This window comes from Parasteatoda tepidariorum, chromosome X2 (genome assembly GCF_043381705.1).
Source record: "Parasteatoda tepidariorum isolate YZ-2023 chromosome X2, CAS_Ptep_4.0, whole genome shotgun sequence".
NCBI classification, from domain to species: domain Eukaryota; kingdom Metazoa; phylum Arthropoda; class Arachnida; order Araneae; family Theridiidae; genus Parasteatoda; species Parasteatoda tepidariorum.
The window spans coordinates 16878828-16901867 of NC_092215.1; the positions used below are offsets into that span (position 1 = coordinate 16878828).

Sequence of the window (23040 nt, forward strand, 5' to 3'; positions counted from 1 at the left end):
TTTTTTTTCTGTTTGCATGCCAAAAAAAACGATTGTCTATATGAAAATATAAATGTTTTTACTCTCGTTGGTAGAAATTTCAAATTATAATGACATGAAGAAATATTCGAAATTTAAATTTAGAAAAAAAAAAGATTTTTATCGCATTTATGAATTTATTTCCAAAAATCCGATTACTTAAAGCTTGGTCTTGGGTCGTTAAATAAAATGAAAAATATTTTTCAAGCTAAATTTTCAAAACATATTTGCATGACGCATAAAAAAGAAATTTATCGAATATTTTTGTTTAAAATAAATTGGCGTAGGTGGAAAGGGAGGGGTTTACTTATAATGCATTAATTTATTTAAGACTCTGTCTTTTAATGTTTTAATTCGTTAATTTAAGATCATCTCTTTATCCTTATCGCTTCTTTATCAGTAATCTAGATCTAAGAGAAACAGTTATTCAACATTGAAATTTCTTTAATTTTCAAAATCAATCATCGTTAAATTTTTTAATGTGATTGAAAACAATTTTTTCAAACTACTTTTTTTTGGATTTTATATGTAAACTCAAATATAACTTCGATAATCTAACCGATTTTTTGAGTAACTGTTAGACTAAATAAAATCTGCTAGATTATCAGAATTATATTTGTGCTAATAGGTTAAAAAAAAAAAAGTAGTTAGAAAATTTTTTTTTGGCTCACGAGAGCTCAGGGGATGCAACGTTCGCCTTTCAATAAGGTGAACAGGGTTCGAATCCCACCAATTGCTGGTCGATACGAATCCACATTCAACTTGTACTAAACAAAGGGCTGACGTGTAATATCATCAGTAGTAGACGGATTATGGGTTAGAGTCCCTTTGCCGTCAGGCTAACCGTGGGAGGTTCTCGTGGTCTTTCTCTCCATGTAACGCAAATGCGGACTAGTTCCATCAAAAAGTCCTCCACGAAAGCAAACTTTTTTCAATACTTGATCCAGTAGTTCCCTTGTCTTCTGGATTGGGTTCAAAATTACAAGGCGTCGTAGTTGAACATTAGTAGTTGTACACCCAAAAATTGGGTCGGCTGTTCAACGAAAGTTATAAAATAAAATAAAAGTTACTGTTAGACTGTTTTTTGCATAACTAGGAAATATAAATATATTTTTGATTAGAATTAGAACGTCAAAAAAAAATATATATTAAAGAGACATCAGCGCCCCACCTGCGTCAAAGGGTTAAAAATATTAGTGCACGCACATGCGAATTTGATAACACTTGTAGCAAAAGTAACATTAAATTTTGAGTTGCATTAAATGCTTCTCATTTAAATACCAAGCAGTTCGCATCAGAAAATGAAAGCAATTCATCAAGTTATATTCTTTTCCGTAAATTTTCATCTTAAAACAGGAAGAAGCCTCGACCCTAAATTGACCTATGACGCCTCTGCCCAACACTGACTCTAGACTAAGTAAAAACGAATATTTTTACTTTTTGCCGCCAAGGTCGACGTCTCTCTCTGCAAAATATATTTCTTCTCAATCTTAGGTTTTAAAGGAAGATTGTCTGTTAGCTTTAAATAGTTATGTCAGAATGTTGTGCACGCTTCTTTAAACCTTATCTCTGGAAACTGATTTATGAGTGGCTTGAAAAAAAGTTTTAAGAGTACTTTACTCAGTTTCGGAATTGTAACTTTCTAGCCACAACCTTGAAATTCTTTTTTTATTTTCGGAATTCGCTACTTTTTAACCGTTTTTTTTCAACAATTGTAATTACGTGCATAAAATTGTAAAATTGTATTTTGTGTAACTTTTTATCATTAAGCTCATATACGATGTTAATTGGATAGATTTGCTATTAAAAATGTGCTGCTTTTTGACAGTTTTGAAATTATTTTAATTTCGTAATAAAATAAAAATTTTATTTGATTTAACTCTGCATTGTTATTAGTTACTTATTCTTGAATATATAGGAAAGATTTATTTCAAATAAAGATTATTTAAGTAACTTTTTGAGAGACATGATTTTTGTTCTTGCATTAATGAAAAAAAAAAAAACATGAAAATTATATATTTTATCTGATTGAAGGTATTATGTATTGAAGAACCATGAATTTTATTTTCACCACCAATTTTCTTTGATTTTCAAGTAATTCATAAATTAAAAGATAAATTATGTAATATAAATTAAATTTTAATGTGAGAAAAAAATATTTATTTTATTTCAAATTTATTGTGCTGCGCTGTGCAATTGAAAGATTAACGCAAGCGATAAAAAAAATCCGAAATTTGAGATTCTTATATATTTGGTATTTATGTATGATAAACTATATATATATTGCAAAAAATAAAATTTCAAAAATAAATTTTTTTCTATTAGTTTTCTGGAATTATATTTTAGCGTTCATAGCATTAGCAATAGAATGAAAATAGTTGTCAAGCCATATCTCTCGAAATCCACCCTGAAGTACTTATGCTATTAAATTAATTTTAATTTAAAAATAATATATTTATTTTATTTCAAATTTGTTGTGTTTTTGTGCGTCGCAACTGAAAAATCAACGTAAGCGACAAAAAATTCAAAATTGAGATTTTTATATATTTGGCATTTATGTATGATAAACTTTATATATATTGCAAATAAAGTTAGTTATTTGGAATTATATTTTAGCATTCATAGCATTAGCAATAGAAAGAAAACATTTGTCAAGCCACTTTTTTCGAAATCTATCCTGAAGCACTTACGTTGCTAAATTAATTTTAATTTAAAAAGATATATATTTATTTTATTTCGAATTTATTGTGGATTTTGCCCAGCAATTGAAAAATCTACGTAAGCGACGAAAAATTCAAAATTGAGATTTTTATATATTTGGCATTTATGTATGATTAAGCTTCATATTGCAAAAAAAAAAAATTGTAAAATAAATTTTGTTCTATCAGTTTTCTGGAATTATATTTTAGCGTTTAAAACACTAGCAATAGAAAGAAAATAGTTGCCTCGAAATCTATCGTGAAGCACTTACGTTGTTTTTTCAATTGCACGGAAGAATAAGTTCACGAATAAAGTGTATGATTGATGTAAGTTCATGGTAAATTTTTAAAACTGTTCATAAAGCGAGACCAAAGGGTTAATTATCATTTTTTAAAATAAAAATTACCTCAATTGAAATGTGATTATAACTGTTCACAAAATTTCACTGAAATTCCTCGTAACTAACAACAAAAAAATCATACATTTCGACATTTAAAATTCCAGGAAAATATTAACACTTTGAATTAGTCTCACCACAGGTATTTAATTACATTCAAGTAGATACCATATTAACGAAAACGAATCGTGACCTGCGGTTATTGGCGAGAAGTTACCGGACTTCGTTGAATAGGTTTTTTTCAAAGGTTTTCATACTATTGTATTAATACTCAGAAATCTTATACGTAATTTCGGGATGAATCACAAAAACTTGTTCTAATAAGGATATTAAAAATCATTTATATATTTTGATTTTTAACTTCCGTTTTTATTTTTTTAAAACTAGTTTTAACAGCAGTTTTCAACTAAAATTGCAATAGTCTCATATCAACTATTCGTCATTAGACATTTCGCCTTGTAGAAATTTTATGTTCGGATATTTCACCCTTAGACTTTTGTTCGCTCGTACATTTTCGTCCCAGACTTTTTGCGCACAGATATTTCCGGCCTTGATTTTTCGCGCACGGACATTTCCGACTATGACTTTTTGCGCTCTTTCCTACATTTCCTTCCCTAGACTTTTTACGCTCTGATATTTCCCGCCCCAGACTTTTGTACTCGCGTACATTACTCTTCCTGGCATTTTATGTTCGGATATTTCACCAGTAGATTTTTGTTCGCTCATACATTTTTGTCCCAGACTTTTTGCGCACAGATATTTTCAGTCTTGACTTTTTGCGCACGGACATTTCCGACTATGACTTTTTGTTCTCCTTCCTACATTTCCTTCCCTAGACTTTTTACGCTCGGATATTTCCCTCCCTAGACTTCTGTACTCGCGTACATTACTCTTCCTAACATTTTATGCTTCGCCATTTCCCTCCCTGTCTTTCTACGCTCGAATAGTTCCCTTATTGGACTTTTCTTCCTCGGTGTAGGTAATAAGTTTAACTAACTGTGAATCATTTATATTTTTAAATTTTTCTTTTTAAAGTAATACTTACTCTAAATAAATTTGCTTTTTTTCTAACAAAATTTTGTTTAATAAATTTTTATTAATAAAATTTGCAAAAATTTCGAAGTACAAAAAAATTTGCTCTTCTTAGTAATTATAGATTTTTGGACAGATTTAAGCGTCCGATTTTTGATGTTTTGAACATCAAAAACATTTTTGTTTTTAGACAGATTAGAAACAATTTTTGAATCAAGAAGGTTCCAGATTAGTGTTGAACAATACTGTCTGGTTAATTTTGGTTAAAAAAGAACTGAACCTAAAAAAAAAATTCTAACAACTTGTGTTGATAATGTTTTTCGAACAAAAAAGTAGCTGATAAGAAATTTTTAACAATTTTTAAAGAATACTTAAATTCTTAAAGAAACAAAACTGCTTTTCCTCCATTTTAAACCTACATTTTGTTTTCAAAAAATATTTTTTCAAATAAAACTGGTTTAATATTTAAGAAAAAAGGTACAAATCTGTAAAATATTCCGCAAATTGTTTGATTGATAGATGTAATCTCTTTATTTACATTAATTATGTTTTTATTTGCTCGTATTATTTACACATTTATATTCAAGTCCTATCTACTTGCTTCGAGTTAGTCACCTTGCAACACTTTAAAGCAATTATCGTAAATCAATGTTTTAAAGGTGAAGAAAATCTTCCTATTTTAAGTGCTTATCTCTACTTTATTTAAATCTGTAAACAACTATTTTAGAGTCTAAATAATTTTTAATATTTCCTAATAACTGTAATTAAAAACGAGAATTATCTTTAGATTATGCATATCTTATCAGTGCTTCTAAATTAACTGGAACTACTTGGGTGGTTAATTTTTTGGCTGGATATTAAATGTTTTGATTGTTGTCAGTATAGAGTTTATAATCGGGAAGCATTTGGCGACGTAATTTAAAACAACTTGATGATCGCTGTACTTAGTGATTATCTCGAAGCACTTGATTCTGAAATTGATTAAAAAGCAATTTGTTTGCTTTAATGATCGTGTCATCCTTTAAATCATTATTTGTTCGATAAGATAATCTTCAACATAATCATGTATAATTTCTTTCTTACATGATGGCCTACCTTGTCAAGCAAGATACCACAAACTATCTTTGTTAGCAAAAGAAATAAAATGAATTGATAACTTAATGTAAATTTTTTTAACAGAAGAAATAGTTGATGTCTAAATACATGAATCTAGATTAAAAAAAAGAGATAAACAAAAGTGTATTATCATTAATTGAATCCAAAATGTATATTTTTTCTTGATTTTCAACCGTCAAAAGGGTGAGGACGTAGGAGGAAAAATGTAAATATGATTGGTATTTAATTTTAGAAAATTGCTAATAATCATTAGTAATCGTAATTTATAATTGATAATTTTCGAAACTGGAAGGAGAAATGTAATAGCATGTGGTATTAAAGAATTTAAATTGTTTTTTTTATTTTGAAAAAATTATATCAACACAATTCAACAAAACAGATTGGTATTATACCTCTGTTTTCGGAGTTTCGAAAAATGTCTCTGTTTTTGCTTTATTTACTTTAAAAGAATTTTTAAGCTTCGCAAAAATCAGTTTAAATGCAAATTACAGTTTAAACAAATTTTTAAAAATGTAGTCACAAACGATTGAATAATATTAAATTACGTACCCAAAACTACCGAGAATTTTAAGGATTTAATAAGTAATAACATTTATGCAAACGTTTGCAGAAATATATTTTACGAACAATGATTTGGATTTTTATAAATGTTAGTAAGGAACTGCACTGGGTTAAATCCAATAACTGACAAAAGTTTGAAATAATTACTTATGACTGCTTTTTTTGTTCAACAAGACAGGACAAGCGACGTTTTAACTTTCACCTTTTTATTTATTTATTGACTTTTTATAATTATTTATAACTAAGGCCCTGATTTTGATGACATTTCCATTTTTTGCATTTTTGGACATTTTTTGTCCTTTAGAGCATTTTTTTAGATTTATAGGGCATTTTTCTTTAAATTTTGGGGCGTATTTTGCATTTTAAAGCATTTTTTTAATTTTTTGTTAATTTTTTCTAATTTTTATTATTTTTTATAATGTTTTATTATTACACTGGCTTCCAAACAATGAAGAAAATCTCTAGGATATTAACAGGTAAAGCAACATCTTTTCAAATTGAAGAAGAATTGTCAGTAAGTGTGACCGTCCTTTACAAGTACGCACCAATAACATCAGTAGATGTTGAAAGAAGCTTCTCCTAGTATAAAAATTTACTTTCAGACAAGAGACGCTCGTTTACATTTCAAAATATTAAAAAAAATTTAATAATCCAATGTAGTTCTGATATTTAGTAATATTATGAGATGGAAGTTGTCATATTCATTAAAGTTTCTATACGAAATGAAAATGTTTTGGAGTCAATATATTTTCCTTTCTCTTTTTTATTTTGGGATATAAAACATATTTTTCAAACTTTAATGAACGTAGAACAAGTATTGCATTGCTTTATATTTTTTGAAACGAATCATAATAATTCTAAAGAGTAAAACATTGTTTTAGTTCAATATTTTTACTTCAATTTAAGCCATGTAATAAGGCATTTTTAGCGCAATTTTCGCATTTTAAGGGCATTTTTTGCACTTTTAAGGGCATTTTTTGCACTTTTAAGGGCATTTTTTGCACTTTTAAGGGCATTTTTTGCACTTTTTAAGGGCATTGAGATTTTTTAGGTCATCAAAATCCGGGCTCTATTTATAACTAAAAAAATTATAAAAATGAAAAAAAAATGAATTTTTTTAATTTTTAGAAATAAAACTAAGATTGTTATTCAAAAAAAAATTCCAATTTTTATAAAAACACAAATGTACTAAAATAATGTAAATGAAATTTGTTTCCAGGATGAGTTTACCACACGATGATGATCCGAAATGCTCTCGCTTTCATACCCACAAAAAGCAACTTCATGTAATGGCAAGAATGTTGGATTATAATAGCCATCCATGGAGTTGGTCTGAATGTAGTAGACATTACCTGACAACATTTTTTGAGTAAGTATTCTGTTTTTACATACTTTTCAAAATTTATAGAAATTATTTTACTTATGCAGGATATTTTTGAACAATGTTACAAATTCGGAAGGGAGGGACATACTACGCAATTCTCAAACTTCATGTTTACCCATAGCTAGAAATGTCATCGTATGCCGATAGTGCCTTTGGGCCAATACTGGCATTTATTTATCCGATTTATTTTTATTTTATGTTCGTGTCATGTTTTCTAATAATTATTGTATTCAATAGGTATACATGCGATATACGAGCTCGTAAAATTTGTGGAATCGTAAGTCCTGTGGTCGGTCACTGAGCAGTACCATGAATGCAGGGATCTGGATAAAATTTCCTTCCCCTTCAGATCTACGTTTAAATTGAGGATGTAGCCTCATGAATGAGGGTTGCAGCCATCTATTCGTGGGGTTCAGTGCTAAGACGTACTTTCACCCTTGCGATGCTCTCGGGTCAAACGAAAGGCGTACATTCCTGACTTAATTCGCAAAAGCCCAATAGCTAGAGAGCTTGGCTTGTTCTAAGTGTCATTAGAAACAATAACGTATTCAAACAGGCTCAGATATTACTAATTAAACGTAATTGGCTGGCATGGTTACAGAACTGACGTGCTCTGAAAGTTGAAATAATAAATGTGAAATAAAATAAAAGGTGAAAAATTTTACAATTAATTAAAAAAACTGGAAAATTAATGCAAAATTTTTTTAAACCAGTTGAAGTATGCAGTCTCCCTAACATACCACTATTCCCTGAATTCCGCCGTCTTGAATTCGATCCCTGACGGTCGAAAACTCCCGTGTCCGAAATGGTGACTGGTGCATGCTAAATCTGTCGGGGTCTCCAAGTCCTCCAAGCTCCCATAACAAATCAATACCTCTGGGGGTACTGGATCAGAGATTGATCGTGCTCTGGTTCAGGTCAAAATTATAATCTGTGGATGGATGGTGTGTGAATGTGTCCTTTCTGTAAAACGGAATGTGACATATGTTACCTCTGGATCATCATACTCAGGAATGTTTCCCATAGCCCATTGTGCAGCTCTAATGCGAAGTAAATAAAAATGTACGAGTATCGCTAATTAAAAGGTTTTTACCCGTAATATTTATTTATTTTTATTCTTATATGCTATCATTATGCTTGTGAGTTTGATTTTTTTTCCTAAATTACACACTAGACGTCAAATTCAGATGCAAGTTTAATTATGTTCCCAACTATAAGTTGAATTCTTGATTTTTGAAATAAAAACCGATGAAAATCAGCCTTTAACATGAAATTTTATTTTAATTCTAGCATTGGCTATGGACGATGTCTCACAGATAGTCCAGGACGTAACATGTTGCTATTAGATGACGAATTTCAACAACCACCAGGACAATTGTATCCACGAGATCGTCAATGTGAATTAGTATTTGGTCCTAAATCCAGGATTTGTCCTTATATGCCCGAATGTAAAAGATTATGGTGTACTTTGGATGATACTATGCAAGGAGGCTGTCGAACTCAGCATACACCTTGGGCTGATGGAACTCAATGCAGTGATACAAAGGTAAATTCTTTTTAATTAGTTCGTTAATTTTAACAGTTCTCAAAAGGCGGGAATATAACGCAGATCTAAACTTGAAGCTCTGACAACAATTAAGTTTAAATACAATTCACGATAACATTTTGAGAGTAAATTCATGATTCTATCTAGTATTAACATAAGCTTTCTATAAATGCTTTAAAAATTATTTTTCTAACTAAAAGGTGTCCAATCTAGTAGTCTCTATGTAACTTAAAAACATAATGGTCTAACAGCATGTTCCAATGCTATCGGTGCATTTTTATTGGCCGAAAAATTGCATGGTAAGGTCCAGTTTTCTCGCATTAATTTCCCTATTATTTGGTTATCATCAGCGTAAAATGAATAAACGTTCTAAAGGTATTATTTTTCTACAAATTTTTTTTTGTATCGCCGATTGAGGGGTCGGGATAGTAAGACATCGGACGCAATTTTGAGAGGTCGTGAGTTCGATCCCTGCGCCGATGACTCCCCTTGTACAAAAAGGTAACGGGTTTCATGCTAAACATATCCAAGTCACAAAATCCTCCGAGTTCCCATAACAAATCAAACCCTCTGGGGGTACTGGATCCATTCTATTCCAATAGCTTCCTTTGAGCTGTGGTGAAGCAGGGGCTAGAGGGTTTGCCTTCGAATGAGGTGAACCGGGTTCGAATCACAATGATGACTAGTCAAAACGAATTCCGCACCCAGCTCGCACCGACCACAGTGCTGCCAAAATATCCTCAATGAAAGACGGATCCTAGGTTAGAGTCTCCTTGCCGCCAGGCTATCCATGAGAGGTTTTCGTTGTTTTCCTGTCCGTGTAACGCAAATGCGGATTAGTTCCATCAAGAAAGCGAAATTTCTCCCAATACTTAATCCAGAAGCTCCCTTGTCTTCTAGATTGGGTTCAATATTACAAGGCTACTGAGCTGCAAATTTGCAGTCGTCAAATCAATTGTATTGGCTGTTCAACTATGGTTATGAAAATATAGTTTATATCAAAATTTCACTATTAAAGCTTCACTTTGAAGCTTCACTATTTCTTGTTTAACAGCATAATTGTGACAATGTGGTAAGCAATATGCACAAGCCAGCCTCACAACCTAACAACTTTTACCTAAACACAAATTTTTACCTATCGATCTACACTAAGTTAGATGGACTTCAAACAGCCACTCAGGTTCCAACCCTAGATCTTTACCACAGAAGTTAGTGTTTCAAGTCTCTGAGTCATCGAGGCTCAACACTATAAAAATATCTAAAATTTGTTTGAAATTTTACTGCATAAATAAAGATTATCTTTGTTTTATGCTCACTAACTTCACTCCGGCAAGATTCATAAATCCTTAATACTCATTAAAACTCTGCGCGTCATAGAGTTCGCATTCTTCAAGTTTTAATTTGCTGTTAATGATAGAATTTCTACTGTTAATGGTCGGTTACTTGTTGCCAAATGCACATCAGTCCTTCCTTCACTCCAAGATTGTCACTTAATACTTTCATCCACATGGCAAAATAAGTCATTGTACAGTTAAATAAGACTAAAATATATATTTCTTCTTTTTCACTTTTACTGATAAATTTTAAAAAAATTCATCTTTTCCTGATAATTGATAATCTGATCCTGATAATTTAATCTTTTCTTGATATATCATTATACAGTTAAAGGGACTAAAATACAAAAATAAATCATTGTACAGTTAAATAAGATGATCTTTTCCTGATAAATTTTTCTGAATATTTTATATAGATATCTCATCCTATACATCTCTACTATCTGACCCCTTTAAAGCACATCATACATCAAAGATTTGTGCTTGAAAAATATCCCCCAGTATTAAAATAAATAATCCCAAAAAAGTGGAAGAATGTATTTGTCAATAGAAGAACTTTTTTAGCTTTAAAAATTAGTGTGTCGTCTTGATGCTGTGGAATTTCGTTACATTCATAGGAAAGCTGATTCTCTTGTAACTGATATCATTTTCTCACGTCATCCATTTCGTCTAAAAATGTATTCTGTCCTGATTCTCCTCTTTCGATCAGCGTCGCTCCCCTTGACTACCGCGGTTTTCTCACTTAAAATCATTTTCTTTTTTTTTTTCGTTGACTGTGTTGTATTTCTCTTTTCATATAAAATCCTTTTGTTTTGAATTATGTCATCTTTTTTCACCTTAATTTTTCAAGTTAAAGTTTTGATAAGTATATCTCGCAGTTTTGTTCTACGCAATAAGTTTCACGCTTTCAAAATTGTTTATCATAATCCTTAATATTATAAAATCTTTTTTATACTATAAATTTAAACTATTTGGAGCGGACCGGTCTGTGTAGGGGGCAGGGAACTGTCCTTGCATCAGAAAGGTCCTGGGTTCGAATCCCGGGTAAGGCATTGGTGTTTCTTTCTCTCTCTCTCTCTGTGTGTTCTATGTCCTTTCTCCTTTGTGTGTGAATGTGACCCGCCCTATAAACGAGCTGTGGTTGTGAGAATGGCGTGGCAGAAGTCGAATTCCTGGCCATAGATGGCGCCACTGAAAAACAGGAACAAATCGCACTCCCACTGCCTAAACAGGCATACGACAAAGAAAAAACTATTTGGATTATTCATTTATTTATGGCTTTATGGATGGCAATGATCAAGTGTTCCTTGTGCTTGTTAAATATAGAAATGAGTCTGCAAACTAATCTGAAATTGATTTTGAACTCATCTATACAATTCTACTATCTAATTATCGAACAAGCCATTTCATGAAGCAATAAGAACTGATCTTGAAAAAAAATCCTGTTCTGCGCAGCAATTTTCATACATTCAGAAGTGTTTACCAAAATCCTAAAAGCAGGATCTTCACACTATAAATTTAAGATGTTTAGACTAATTATTCATTTATATCATAATGGAACTCAATAGGCAATGATCAAGTGTTTATTGTGCTTGTTAAGTGTGAAAAAAAGTCTGCAAACTTATGTGAAGTATTAATGATTTATGCAAAACTGTCCTTTTGAAGCTTATCAATTAGAAACGATGTCATCTCCTTATTAGTGTGTGGTCCTTAAAAAAAATTACTATGGATTAAAACTTACCCTAGAACTGGAACCTGTCAAAATCAGTTAAAGATATATGTCAGTTAACAATTAAACGAAGAAAAAAGACTAGATTGATTGTTAAAAAGTGGATAATCGATTCTTTGTTAATAACAATAGATGCGTAGGAGATTTTGCATAGAAAGTTTTTTATTTATTTCTTTGAGCTTAGTTGAAAAAAAGAAAAAGGCTAGCGGCTTTTCAAGGTCACAGAGAAGTGTCCTCTTTACCTTGACCTCGTTTTTCGCTAAACAGCTGATGAGGATGATTGCAGCAAGGCCGACTTTACAGGATGCACTCTAGATAAAAAGTTGTTACTTTCTTTCTCGATTACTTCTTTTTTAGAAAATAGTTAAGTAGTTTTTAAACTTGATTGATAATTTTGAAATTATTTTTTTTTTCTCGTGATTTGAAGGATGCTTAAGTAGACTGAAACAATTTGGAAATTGCTATTTACGAAGATCTTAATGCTTAATACCAAATTTATTCTAAATACTGCTTAGTTAAACACTTGTTTTTAATCGAGATAATTTAAACCATTTAATTTTATATTTATAATTTAAATTATTTTTTCTAATGAGAAAAAATTAAATCATAAAATTGATTAAATTATTTAACTATATTTTGTTAAACATTGCCTGTACGCACCGTGTCCTATTAAATTAAAAATGAGCTATTGATATTATTTTATGTCTCAGGTATATTTCATTAAAACTCTAAACAGAATGAAAATTTGATTTAAATAGGGTTAATCGAAGCTAAATCCAAAACTACTACTATTTTCACAGTAATAAAATTGGTTGAAAGCTTATTAAAAGAAAAATGTATTATTTATATCTTTTTAAGTAGAAATGCTATATTTTGATATAAACTTCAATTATTTAATGTATCTAAAATATTGCTTATTATAATTCTTTTCTGTAACTATACTTATTTACTATAACTGTAGTTATTTAGTAAATCGTAATTATGACGATTAATCTTGTTTATTAATATATTTTTTGTTGATTTATTTTGTTGCTTAAATTAAGTCCGTTTCGGAAAGACATTTTTTTCTCTTTTTATTTAATAATTTAGTAGTACGAGTAGTTATAATATCTGTGCTACGAGTGGATTAAAACGAAGAAAATATTTCTATTTTTGTTGTAACTGAAACGAAATAAGTCAGGGAGATGATTTTATAACTGTCGTTGATCAGCTGACCTAATTTTGGGTTTACGACTTCTAATGTTCAACCCCATACCCTTGTAATTTTGAACCCAATTCAGAAGACAAGGGAACTCCTGTATCAAGTATTGGGAGAAATTTGCCTTCACGGAGGACTTTTTGATTAAACTTAACCGCATTTACGTTACATGTAGAGGAAAACCTCGCACTCTTAGCCAGACGGCAAAGAGACTTATTATCCGTCTACCACTGAGGATATTTTGTGGCAGCTCTGTGGTCGGTGAGAGCCAGGTGTGGAATTCGTATCGACCAGCCATTACTGGGATTCGAACCCGGTTCACCTCGTTGGAAGGCGAAAGCTCTTTTCTCTGAGCCACCACGGCTCTCAATGAATTAATTTAATTTTATAACAGTCGTTGAAGAGTCGACCAATTTTGTGGGTTTACGACTACTAATATTCAACCCCATACCCTTGTAATTTTGAACCCAATCCAGAAGACAAGGGAACATCTTGTATCGAGTATTGGGAGAAGTTTGCCTTTATGGAGGACTTTTTGATGGAACTTACCCGCATTTGCGTTACATGGAGAGGAAGACCACGATGACCTCCCACGGTTAGCCTAATGGCAAGGGGACTCCAACCCATGATCCGTTTACCAACGAGGATATTTTACATCAGCACTGTGGTCGGTGCGAGCCAGGTGCGGAATTCGTAACTATCAGTCGTCACTGGGATTCAGACCCAGTTCACCTCATTGGAAAGCGAACGCTCTATCCCCTGAGCCACCACAGCTCTCAGGGATTGATTGACGGGAAAAAGAGCACCGAAAGAAAAAACCAGAGGAAAAAAGCTCCAGAAAAAAAGCACCTCATTAATTATGAAATTGAGACGACTGATTCTTTCCGGGCTGTTGAACCCGAAATAGATGTAATTAAATAATTATTTGAATGTAATTAGATATTTCTTTGAAATTTAATTAATGTATGAGGATTTAATTAAGATTTAAAGAAAGGAACCTTCCCCGTTCTTTAAAAAAATTAATTAGATCTCTTCAGCAGTTTTAAAATTCTTCCAAATTTCACCAACTACACTTGTATTGTGATATCATAATAAACAAATAATACTTATTTCATTTTTTAAAAATTTTATTAAAGTGAAATATTTAATTATTTTTGTTAATATTTTTAACTATTCATAAAATTTACCCTCTGAGAGACTGCTGTTAATTTATAACAACACAACTATACATTATATAATTGTATTTACTATTTAAAAAATATAAACTATTAAAAGTTGCGTTCTACGAACTTCAAAGTAAGTTTTGCATTTTAATTTCTTCTTAAAAAAATATCTAAGATCGAATGACCATTTAATAGCATAAAATTCGGGCTTAACGGTCCGAATTGAATCGGGCGTTGCGTTTATTCTCGTATAATAATTAAAGAGGTGTTTTTTTTTTCTGGTTCTGTTCTTTCCGAAGTTCAGAGATTGGTGCGATGGATGTTTAATGCAAAAGTAGTACGTCCCACATTTATTATTATTATTACTATTTTTTAATAATTTTTTTTTGTGAAATTTTTTTTTCTCCATTTAAATGCACTAGAGAAACGTGATTTTTATTTTTATTTTTTCTCTTCATTAGACCTTCATTTACTCTTTATCTCCACGTAGATCTATCAATATCTCTTTTTAAATCTTCCTTCGTTCTTTCTTTTTTTCTCATTAGGTTTTCTTTTTCGTATCACTTAAGACCTTTATTTATTTAGTTTCATTTTTAGAAGGTAGTTAAAATTTCAATTGACGATACATTTTCATTATGCATGTACACGATTTATACTTCTTTTCTCATGCTTCACTATAATTATGAGATCTAGTTGAAATTTTAGCTCTCTAGATTATCAGAATATTGTCAAAATTTTGATTTGTTAGGAATTCTTCTTCTAATGGCATGACAGACTTTTGTGAGCGAGAACCTTCCCTAGAACCTTCCTTCATTTTGTTGTTTTCTTTGTGAATGTTCTGCTGTTAGTAATTATTAGGATTTTGATTTTTAGAATAGTACTTAGGATTTGGATTTTTAGGAAAGTACTTAGGATTTTGAGTTTTGGGATAGTACTTAGGATTTTGATTTTTAGGATAGTACTTAGGATTTTGATTTTTAGGATAGTACTTAGGATTTTGATTCTTAGGATAGTACTTAGAATTTCGATTTTTAGGATAGTACTTAGGATTTTGATTTTTAGGATAGTAATTTTTAGGATTGAAGTCACAGTCAAACCATCTAATCTTAGTCCTAAATCTAATTCTAGTTCCCATTGGTTTGTAATTGAAGATCTTATATGTCAAGGATGTCAATGGACTGATCGCAAAGACACAGCTCTCAGTAGAACACCGAAATCAAGCATCACTGGCTGCGCGGTCATTAAGCGGGTGGGTGACCACTTTAATCAGTCTGCGTTGGAACCGAGAGTGTGAGGTGTCAATCCGAGGTAAACTGTTCTACCGTAAAGTGGCAGACTTCGCGCGCGCAGGTCGTCTGGCTACCAAATCAGGGGAGCCATCCCTTCTGCAGAGGATCAGAATTACGAGGGCAAGTCTTCGGATCATCCTCAGAGAAGTTTCCCAGACCGTCGCCAATAACTCATTGTGCTGCTCTAGTGCGACGTAAATAAAGTACATACCTACCATTAGATAGATGTGACTGACAAGCTTTAAGCAACTTATTTTGATGTGTTTTCTTATATCAGCTTCCTTGATTAGCTTATATAGTTGAAAATTGGGCCGTTGTCTTCATAAGCTATCCACATTTCTCGATGCTTTTTGCTTAAAAACAGCAAGCAGGTCTGTTTGTAATTTAGTTAGACTATGTTTTGGATCCAGACTATATAAGACAGGTTATGCCATAATGCAGGCTTAATAATTGTCTTTTATAGTATTATTTTTGTTCGTCTTTTAATTAATTTTGACTTTAAAAATGTTCTTAAGCCGTGAAGGCATTGAATTGCTGTTATAATGCCTATCTTTATTTCTGCTTTTGAAAAACTCTATTTGGAGATAAAATCACAATTTCTGTTTGTAGTGGTCAAAAAACGATTTCGATTTTATATTTCTATCCCATAAAAATTCCAAAGCACTTTAGGTAGTCAGAAAGTGGTTAAAATATTGAATTGAAGATTTTCTCCTTTCGAACAATGAATCTGGGAAACGATATATTTTAAAAAATCCCAAACTAAAATAGCTTATTTTTTCGGTAGGGATCAAATAATACTTTAGTACCTCCATTATACTTTTCACTAATATTGATTTATTTTTATGTAACTTTAAATGACATTTATATTTTATGATACTAACACAGATGCTATTAATCAAAATTGTTTATTGATCATAGAACTAAGTCTATTTAATCAAAACGCTATACTTTGCATTAAATACCATTAAAAAGAAATTAAAGATAGAATATTGCACTCCCCTTTTAATCGAATAACCCATTTAATTGCATAGATTTGACTGGAACTGATGGTTCAAACACAAAAGCGAGTTAAGTAAGTGAAGGAAAATGTAACAATAAATGGACTCAGTTGTTTTATTAATTTTATTCATTTTTTTTCCAGCGATGTTTTCAAGGGGAATGTACCAGATACCGGCCAGCAGGTTTCACTCCTGTTGATGGCCAATGGGGAAAATGGAAACCTTATGGAAAATGTTCCCGAACGTGTGGGGGAGGCATTCAACAAGCATTCAGAGAATGTGATTCACCTAAGTAAGTTTTGTTTTTGTTCCATTTATTGCGATTTTATTGGTTTTAATTTCACACTACGCGTACAAAAAGTTAAAATAAAGCATTCTCACAACAGCCCATTGTAGGCTTGAAGCTTCTGACTCTACAATTTTCAAACTAACGATATCATGACATCAATGTGAATGGATTGGCATTGCGCACCAGCCTCCTTAACTTCCTTGACAAAGTGACACCCATTGACACTAAGTGTTGTTTTAGCCACTAAACATTTGTGGTTCATTTATAAATAAATTTTTATAAATATTTTTTCGAATAATTTATCAACAAGCCACCTCTATCATTCGAATGGTAGTGGTGGTTTGTTGATACAGCCATAGGTTGGCTTGTTGATACGAATTCTGCTTCCGGCCTGCTGTTGTTGTTGTTAATTTACGTCGCACTAGAGCTGCACAATGGGCTATTGGCGACGGTCTGGGAAACATCCCGGAGGATGATCCGAAGACATGCCATCACAATTTTGATCCTCTGCGGAGGGGATGGCACCCCCGCTTTGGTAACCCGACGACCTGCAAGCGAAGTCGACCACATTATGGTAGAAGAGTTTAACACAGACCAATACCACCCACCCTCGGTCCCTTCGCAGACAAATCCAAGTGGTCACCACCCGCACACTGACCGCAGCCAGTGATGCTTGACTTCGGTGATCTGCTGGGAACCGTGTCTTATCGATCAGTCCACTGCGGGACTCTTCCGGCTTGCTGCGACCAGCAGTGCTGAAATATTCTCGGTGGTAGCCAGATCATGGGTTAGAATCCCTTTGCCGTTGGGCTCACAATGCGAGATTTTCATGGTTCTCCTCTCTATGTAACGCAAATGTGAATTAGATTCCTAAAAAAATCCGCCAGGAAGGCTGATTTGACCCAATGCTTAATTCAGAAGTTCCTTTGTCTTTTGGATTGTGTTCGAATTTATAAGGCTTCATAGTTGAGCATTGACGCTCGTAAACTTAAAAGCAGGTTGGCTGTTCAACGCCACTTATAAAATGAAAATACATTTCTATCATGAAATTAGTTGCAGACGCTTGCCATGTTATTTGGGGCTCAAAAGACAGAAAATGTCCTGAAAGTTTTTTTTCTGGTTAACTTATTTATTTAGAATAGAATTCTATGAAACTTCTAGACAAATTTGGTTAGCGGTGGCCAGATTCGGAAGATTTTTATTCCTGTTATTATAGAGATAAAACTCAATAGTTGACAATTGAGGTCAACTGAAATGATTGATCAGCTTGACAGGTTGTACTGCATACCCGGTTTTATCTGACTAGATTTAATAAAACCGAGAATACTGTTATACTTCCAAAAACTATTCACCTTCCGAAGTGTAGTTTTTTTTAAATATTTAATAAGGTTTATTCTTGGAACCAAACGGCTAATTTTTCATTCAAATGTAAGCAGTTTTATTCACTTAGCCGTTTAGGAAAATAAGAGAAAACTTAAGGACTCAGTTTTTTCCAACTTTTACCCTATCCGCCAGTGTAAAACGCACTAATGAAGAAATAAGTTTAAACGATCAAGTAGAATGATGTTATCGTAAATATTTTTGAAGTAGATTTTGTTTTTATGTGTGCAGTTTGGTTAAATTACGGAAGTAGCAACGTTATATTTCAATTTTGCTTATGATATTTTTATCTGTTAATAATATTTGCTGTGTTCCGCAACCCACGTAACATTTTCAAATAGCATATCGTTTTCTAGTCTTCTTATATAATGCTTTATTTTAATAAATTTTCATTTAGAATTGCTTATTCTAGATGAAGACATAGCTTTATTCTAGACACAGCTCAAAATGCGTATCTCAGAAAATGAACATTGCATTTTTTTCAAACTTTTTAAAAAATGCCCTTACAGAGAACTAAATAGTGAATCAAAATAAATTCGCAATAATCTGTCATCAATTTGCATAAATCTTTCAAAAGATTTTGTTTAACTTAGATTTTTTTAACGACTTTAAAAGCCAATAGTTTTTTTTTTTTTTTTTTTTTTTTTTTTTTNTTTTTTTTTTTTTTTTTTTTTTTTTTTTTTTTTTTTTTTTTTTTTTTTTTTTTTGCAGGTCCTATATATTTATAAAGTTGTTTGTAAATTTAAGAGCAAGAATTTTGATTTTTTAATGCCACAATATTGCTTAGAGATCTGAATAAGAAGAAATCGCCTTAAAATTTACATCTGTAATATACCTAGTTAGCCCAACCCTGATATCCAGAACTTATCTCCGTAATTATTATGCTTAGTATTTGAAAAAGCAAACAAAATTTCTAGTTAATCAAGAACAAGTTATGGGCAACAAACAAGATATTCCAGTTTTTTTTCGAGGAAAAAAAAGCATTCCTCAGAAAAAATTATGATCACAAAATGCAGATTCGTATTCATCCCAAAAAAACATACATTTACAAGAAATAGAAACTATCAGCCAAATTTTACCAGGAAACGTTCATTTTAGCGCTCTTTCGAACTTCTTCTATTTCAGAAAAAAAAAACAAGCAGTTATAAGTTTGGAAACCTTACAGTTAATATCACTTTTTGCTTATTAAACATAACCTCAAGAAAATTAAATAATGGCAGAAAATGTATGACTTTTACCTAGAAATACGCAGCATAAAAGAAATTTAGAGCATAAATACAATAAAATATATTTCTTAAAAATTAAATCAATAAAATCCCGTTAAGTATTTTTAATTATTTTAATTACTACACAAAGACGATATCTTTTCATTCTTAGCACTTTTTACACATTGTGGGATGGCAATGGGAGACAGGGATCAAAAAGGGAACTTCAAATATATTAATTAATTAGTGCAGACGAGAATCTACAAAAATGTACATTCTCTGAATGGACATAAATTTTTTTCGATGGATTTGGATTTTTGATTATAGAAATATGAAGGAGATTGTCGCCAATGGTCCACTGGAAATACTGTCCCAATAATTTAATTAGGCGAGTGGTCAAAGTTTTGGCCCTCATGTTATTGTTAAAAAATGTTAATTTCACTTTCTACGTATTTCGCTATAAGCTATCGAAGTTTTTAAGCAATTCGAAAAAAATGGCAGACAAATTTAAACTCATATATCTACAGATAAGTCGTCGCAAAAATTTTTTAGTTATTTTTAATTTTCATTTTATGTACTAAAAACCAACAAAAAAAATGTTTCGAATTTTTAAATCATTTTAACTATACAATTTTAATAGAAAAAAAATGCAAAATTTGAACGAAACTAGTCGAAAACTTTATATAAACCTTTTTAAAACAAACATTTTAAAAAACTTTAACGTTTTAGACTAACTGTCGAAATATCAAAAAAAATTATTAAAATATATCTTAAAGTTAGATTAAAAAATCTAAATATAAAAGACAACGTTTGTTGACTTTCAATTCCGTTTAATTGAGTATTACAAAAGATGACTCTGTAATTTAATCCCTTGATCTCTATGGGAAGGTTAAATAAATGCCGTGTGGTATTATTTACTTTGGTGGGAAAAAATAAAAACTGAAAAAAATTCCAGTTTATTTCCCAGTTTAAAACGAAAAAAAATTCCATTTCCAATTTATTTATTCATTTATTTTTAGGCCGGCGAATGGAGGTCGCTATTGTACTGGAATCAGAGTAAAGTATAAGTCTTGTAACACTCAGGTAAGTTTTTTTTTTCTTGAAATTTTCTGATGAAACTTATAAATTTTTAAGAAGCGAGAAAAAAATGAAATCCTGCTTTATAAGAAGAAATTTACTTGATGTTTAAGATGAATTTTTAAAAGCTTAAGATTTTGCGTTTTTCATTTATAACTTGATATGATATATAAAGGACCAGCCCTGATGCTTAGCTTATTAAGATAGAGGAATTGTTTTATTTATTTATTTTTTATGAGAAAACGCATACTCATGATAATAACTGCTTTCCAAATTAAAAAGGTAAGCAATAAGCGTAATAAAAAGGTCTAAAACATTTTAAAATCTATTTATTATCTATTAATTAAGTTAGTCCAAAACGTATGAAAATGGTCAAATATCTTATACGCATCCGATCTAAAAATCTAAAAATATTCAAATGAAATATTTTCAACAAAAGCATTTAATAATACAAAATTTGACGCCTCAAACTCAGTCCCTGGGATAGGGGAAATCGTAACCCCCAGTTTTAATTGCAGATTTGGATTCTGCAGAAAAAGCACACATTTTAGTTTATATCTGGTATTGCAATCGAAAATTTAAAATGAGGTCAAAATTTTTTGAAATTGAAATACCTCAATTAATACATGTTTAATGTAAATAATGAAAAAATAAAATAAAAAATTTCGTGTTTGGTAATTTTGACAGCAAACTCATCCCTCTAAACAAAACTTAGCCCAACCCCATTCTAGTCTGGTATTAGGTTTTGTTTCATAAGTTATCTTTTTTTAAGTATCAAACACGACTATTTTTATTTTTACACTCTCTCTTGTATTTTTCGAGATCTCTATTTTAAGCAATTTTACCGCATTTTTCATCTTTTGATTACAACGCCACCTGATAACTAAAATACTAACTGCTGCAAGCCGTGTTTAGGTATTTTTTTTTCCCAGGAGATACCATACCTGCAATAAAAAGTGAGGGTTCATGCTTCAGATTTTAAAGTTTTCCTTCACCACACCCCTATGCGTAAGTTTGGGGGTCAAGTAAGGTATAGTTGAATGCATTTTTTAAAAATAATTTTTGTTCATTTTTGATCAGATGCTTAAATCTCGATATTTTATACCATTCCCATTCTTTTTGGACACCCTGCACGCAAATTAGTTTAGAGAGTTTTAACTTTTTGTTTGAGAGAGAATGTTATTTTCTTATCTATTTTATTTCTACAGTTGCGCTTTTCTCCGTCATTCCTTTCACCTGAAATAAATTAATACATTTTAATTATTAAATCTAACTGCATAAAGTATGTTTATATATAACTCCCTACTTTTTGTTATTATTATTTATTATTATTATGATTATTATTATAATTATGATTATTAGTATAATTATTATTACTATTATTATAATTACTATTATTGTTACTATTATTATTATGATTATTATTATTATTACTACGATTATTATTATTATTATTATTATTATTATTTTTATTATTATTATTATAATTATTATTATTATAATTATTATTATAATAATAATAATTATTATTATTATTATAATTATTATTATTATTATTATTATAATTATTATTATTTGTTGCTATTATTAGGAATGTCCTCCTCGAAGTAAGGATTTCAGAGAAGAGCAATGTGCTGAGTTCAATGGTCGAGTCCTGGATTTACCTGGTTTACCTCGATCTGTCCTATGGGTACCTCAATATTCCGGAAGTAAGCAAAAAATTCTTATAATTATATATAATTATCAGTTAATATCTTTTAGTGTTGTCTGGGCGAAGTTACTTATAAAATTTTCTATGACAAAAGGAGTACGAATGTTTTTCAAGCATCAACGCGACAGATTTTTCATTATAATCTTATTACACTATGCAGGATGTTCTCAATTGATCACTTTTACCATAACCTTTGTCAAAAATGTTTATTACTATATATTGTATTATATATCGCTATATAGTGTTTGAAAGGACAAAAACTTATTAACGATGTTGAAAATCTCTTCTTAAAAGACAATTTTTTTCAAAAATCTAAAAAAAATGAATAATACTAAACAACCGTTCTTATATCTCATTCTAATCGGCAGATAGATGACCTTGTATTTTTCTTGATTCGAAAAATGATTTCGATATCTACCATCAGTTCATTTTTGTCTAAATTTTATTTTACAACCGGTGTTGTACGGCTATCCGGTACCGGTAACCGGTGTTGTACGGCGGTGTTGTACGGTGTTGTACGGAATTGTACGACTATCAATGTACAATTCCGTAGCCTTGTAATTTCGAACCCAATCCAGAAGACAAGAAACACTTGGATCAAGCATCGGGACACACTAGCCTTCGTGGAGGACTTTTCGATGGAATAAACCCACATTTGCGTTACATTTATAGGATAACAACGAAAACCTCTCATGGTTAACCCGATGGCAAGGGGATTCAAACTCATGAGCCCTCTACCACTGACGATATTTTACATCAGCACTGTGGGTCGCTGCGAGCTGGAAGCAGAATTCGTAGCAGCCAGCCACCTCTACGCTTCGAACCTCAGTCACCTGTTTGGAAGGCGAACGCTCAATCCCTTAAACCACTGCGGCTCACCATTTCATTTGGGAAAATAAAATTTTAAAAAAAT

General features: G+C 31.2%; 1 protein-coding gene across 1 annotated transcript in view; it reads left to right on the top strand.

The window, feature by feature from the left end:
* LOC107445274 (A disintegrin and metalloproteinase with thrombospondin motifs 9) overlaps positions 1–23040 on the top strand; it is a 230572-nt gene that overhangs the window by 142083 nt on the left and 65449 nt on the right. The window contains exons 8-12 of the mRNA XM_071188448.1: positions 7044–7193; positions 8499–8754; positions 16609–16757; positions 20359–20422; positions 22008–22125. Of these exons, the coding sequence (XP_071044549.1) occupies positions 7044–7193; positions 8499–8754; positions 16609–16757; positions 20359–20422; positions 22008–22125 (737 nt within the window). The remainder of the gene's footprint in view (positions 1–7043; positions 7194–8498; positions 8755–16608; positions 16758–20358; positions 20423–22007; positions 22126–23040) is intronic.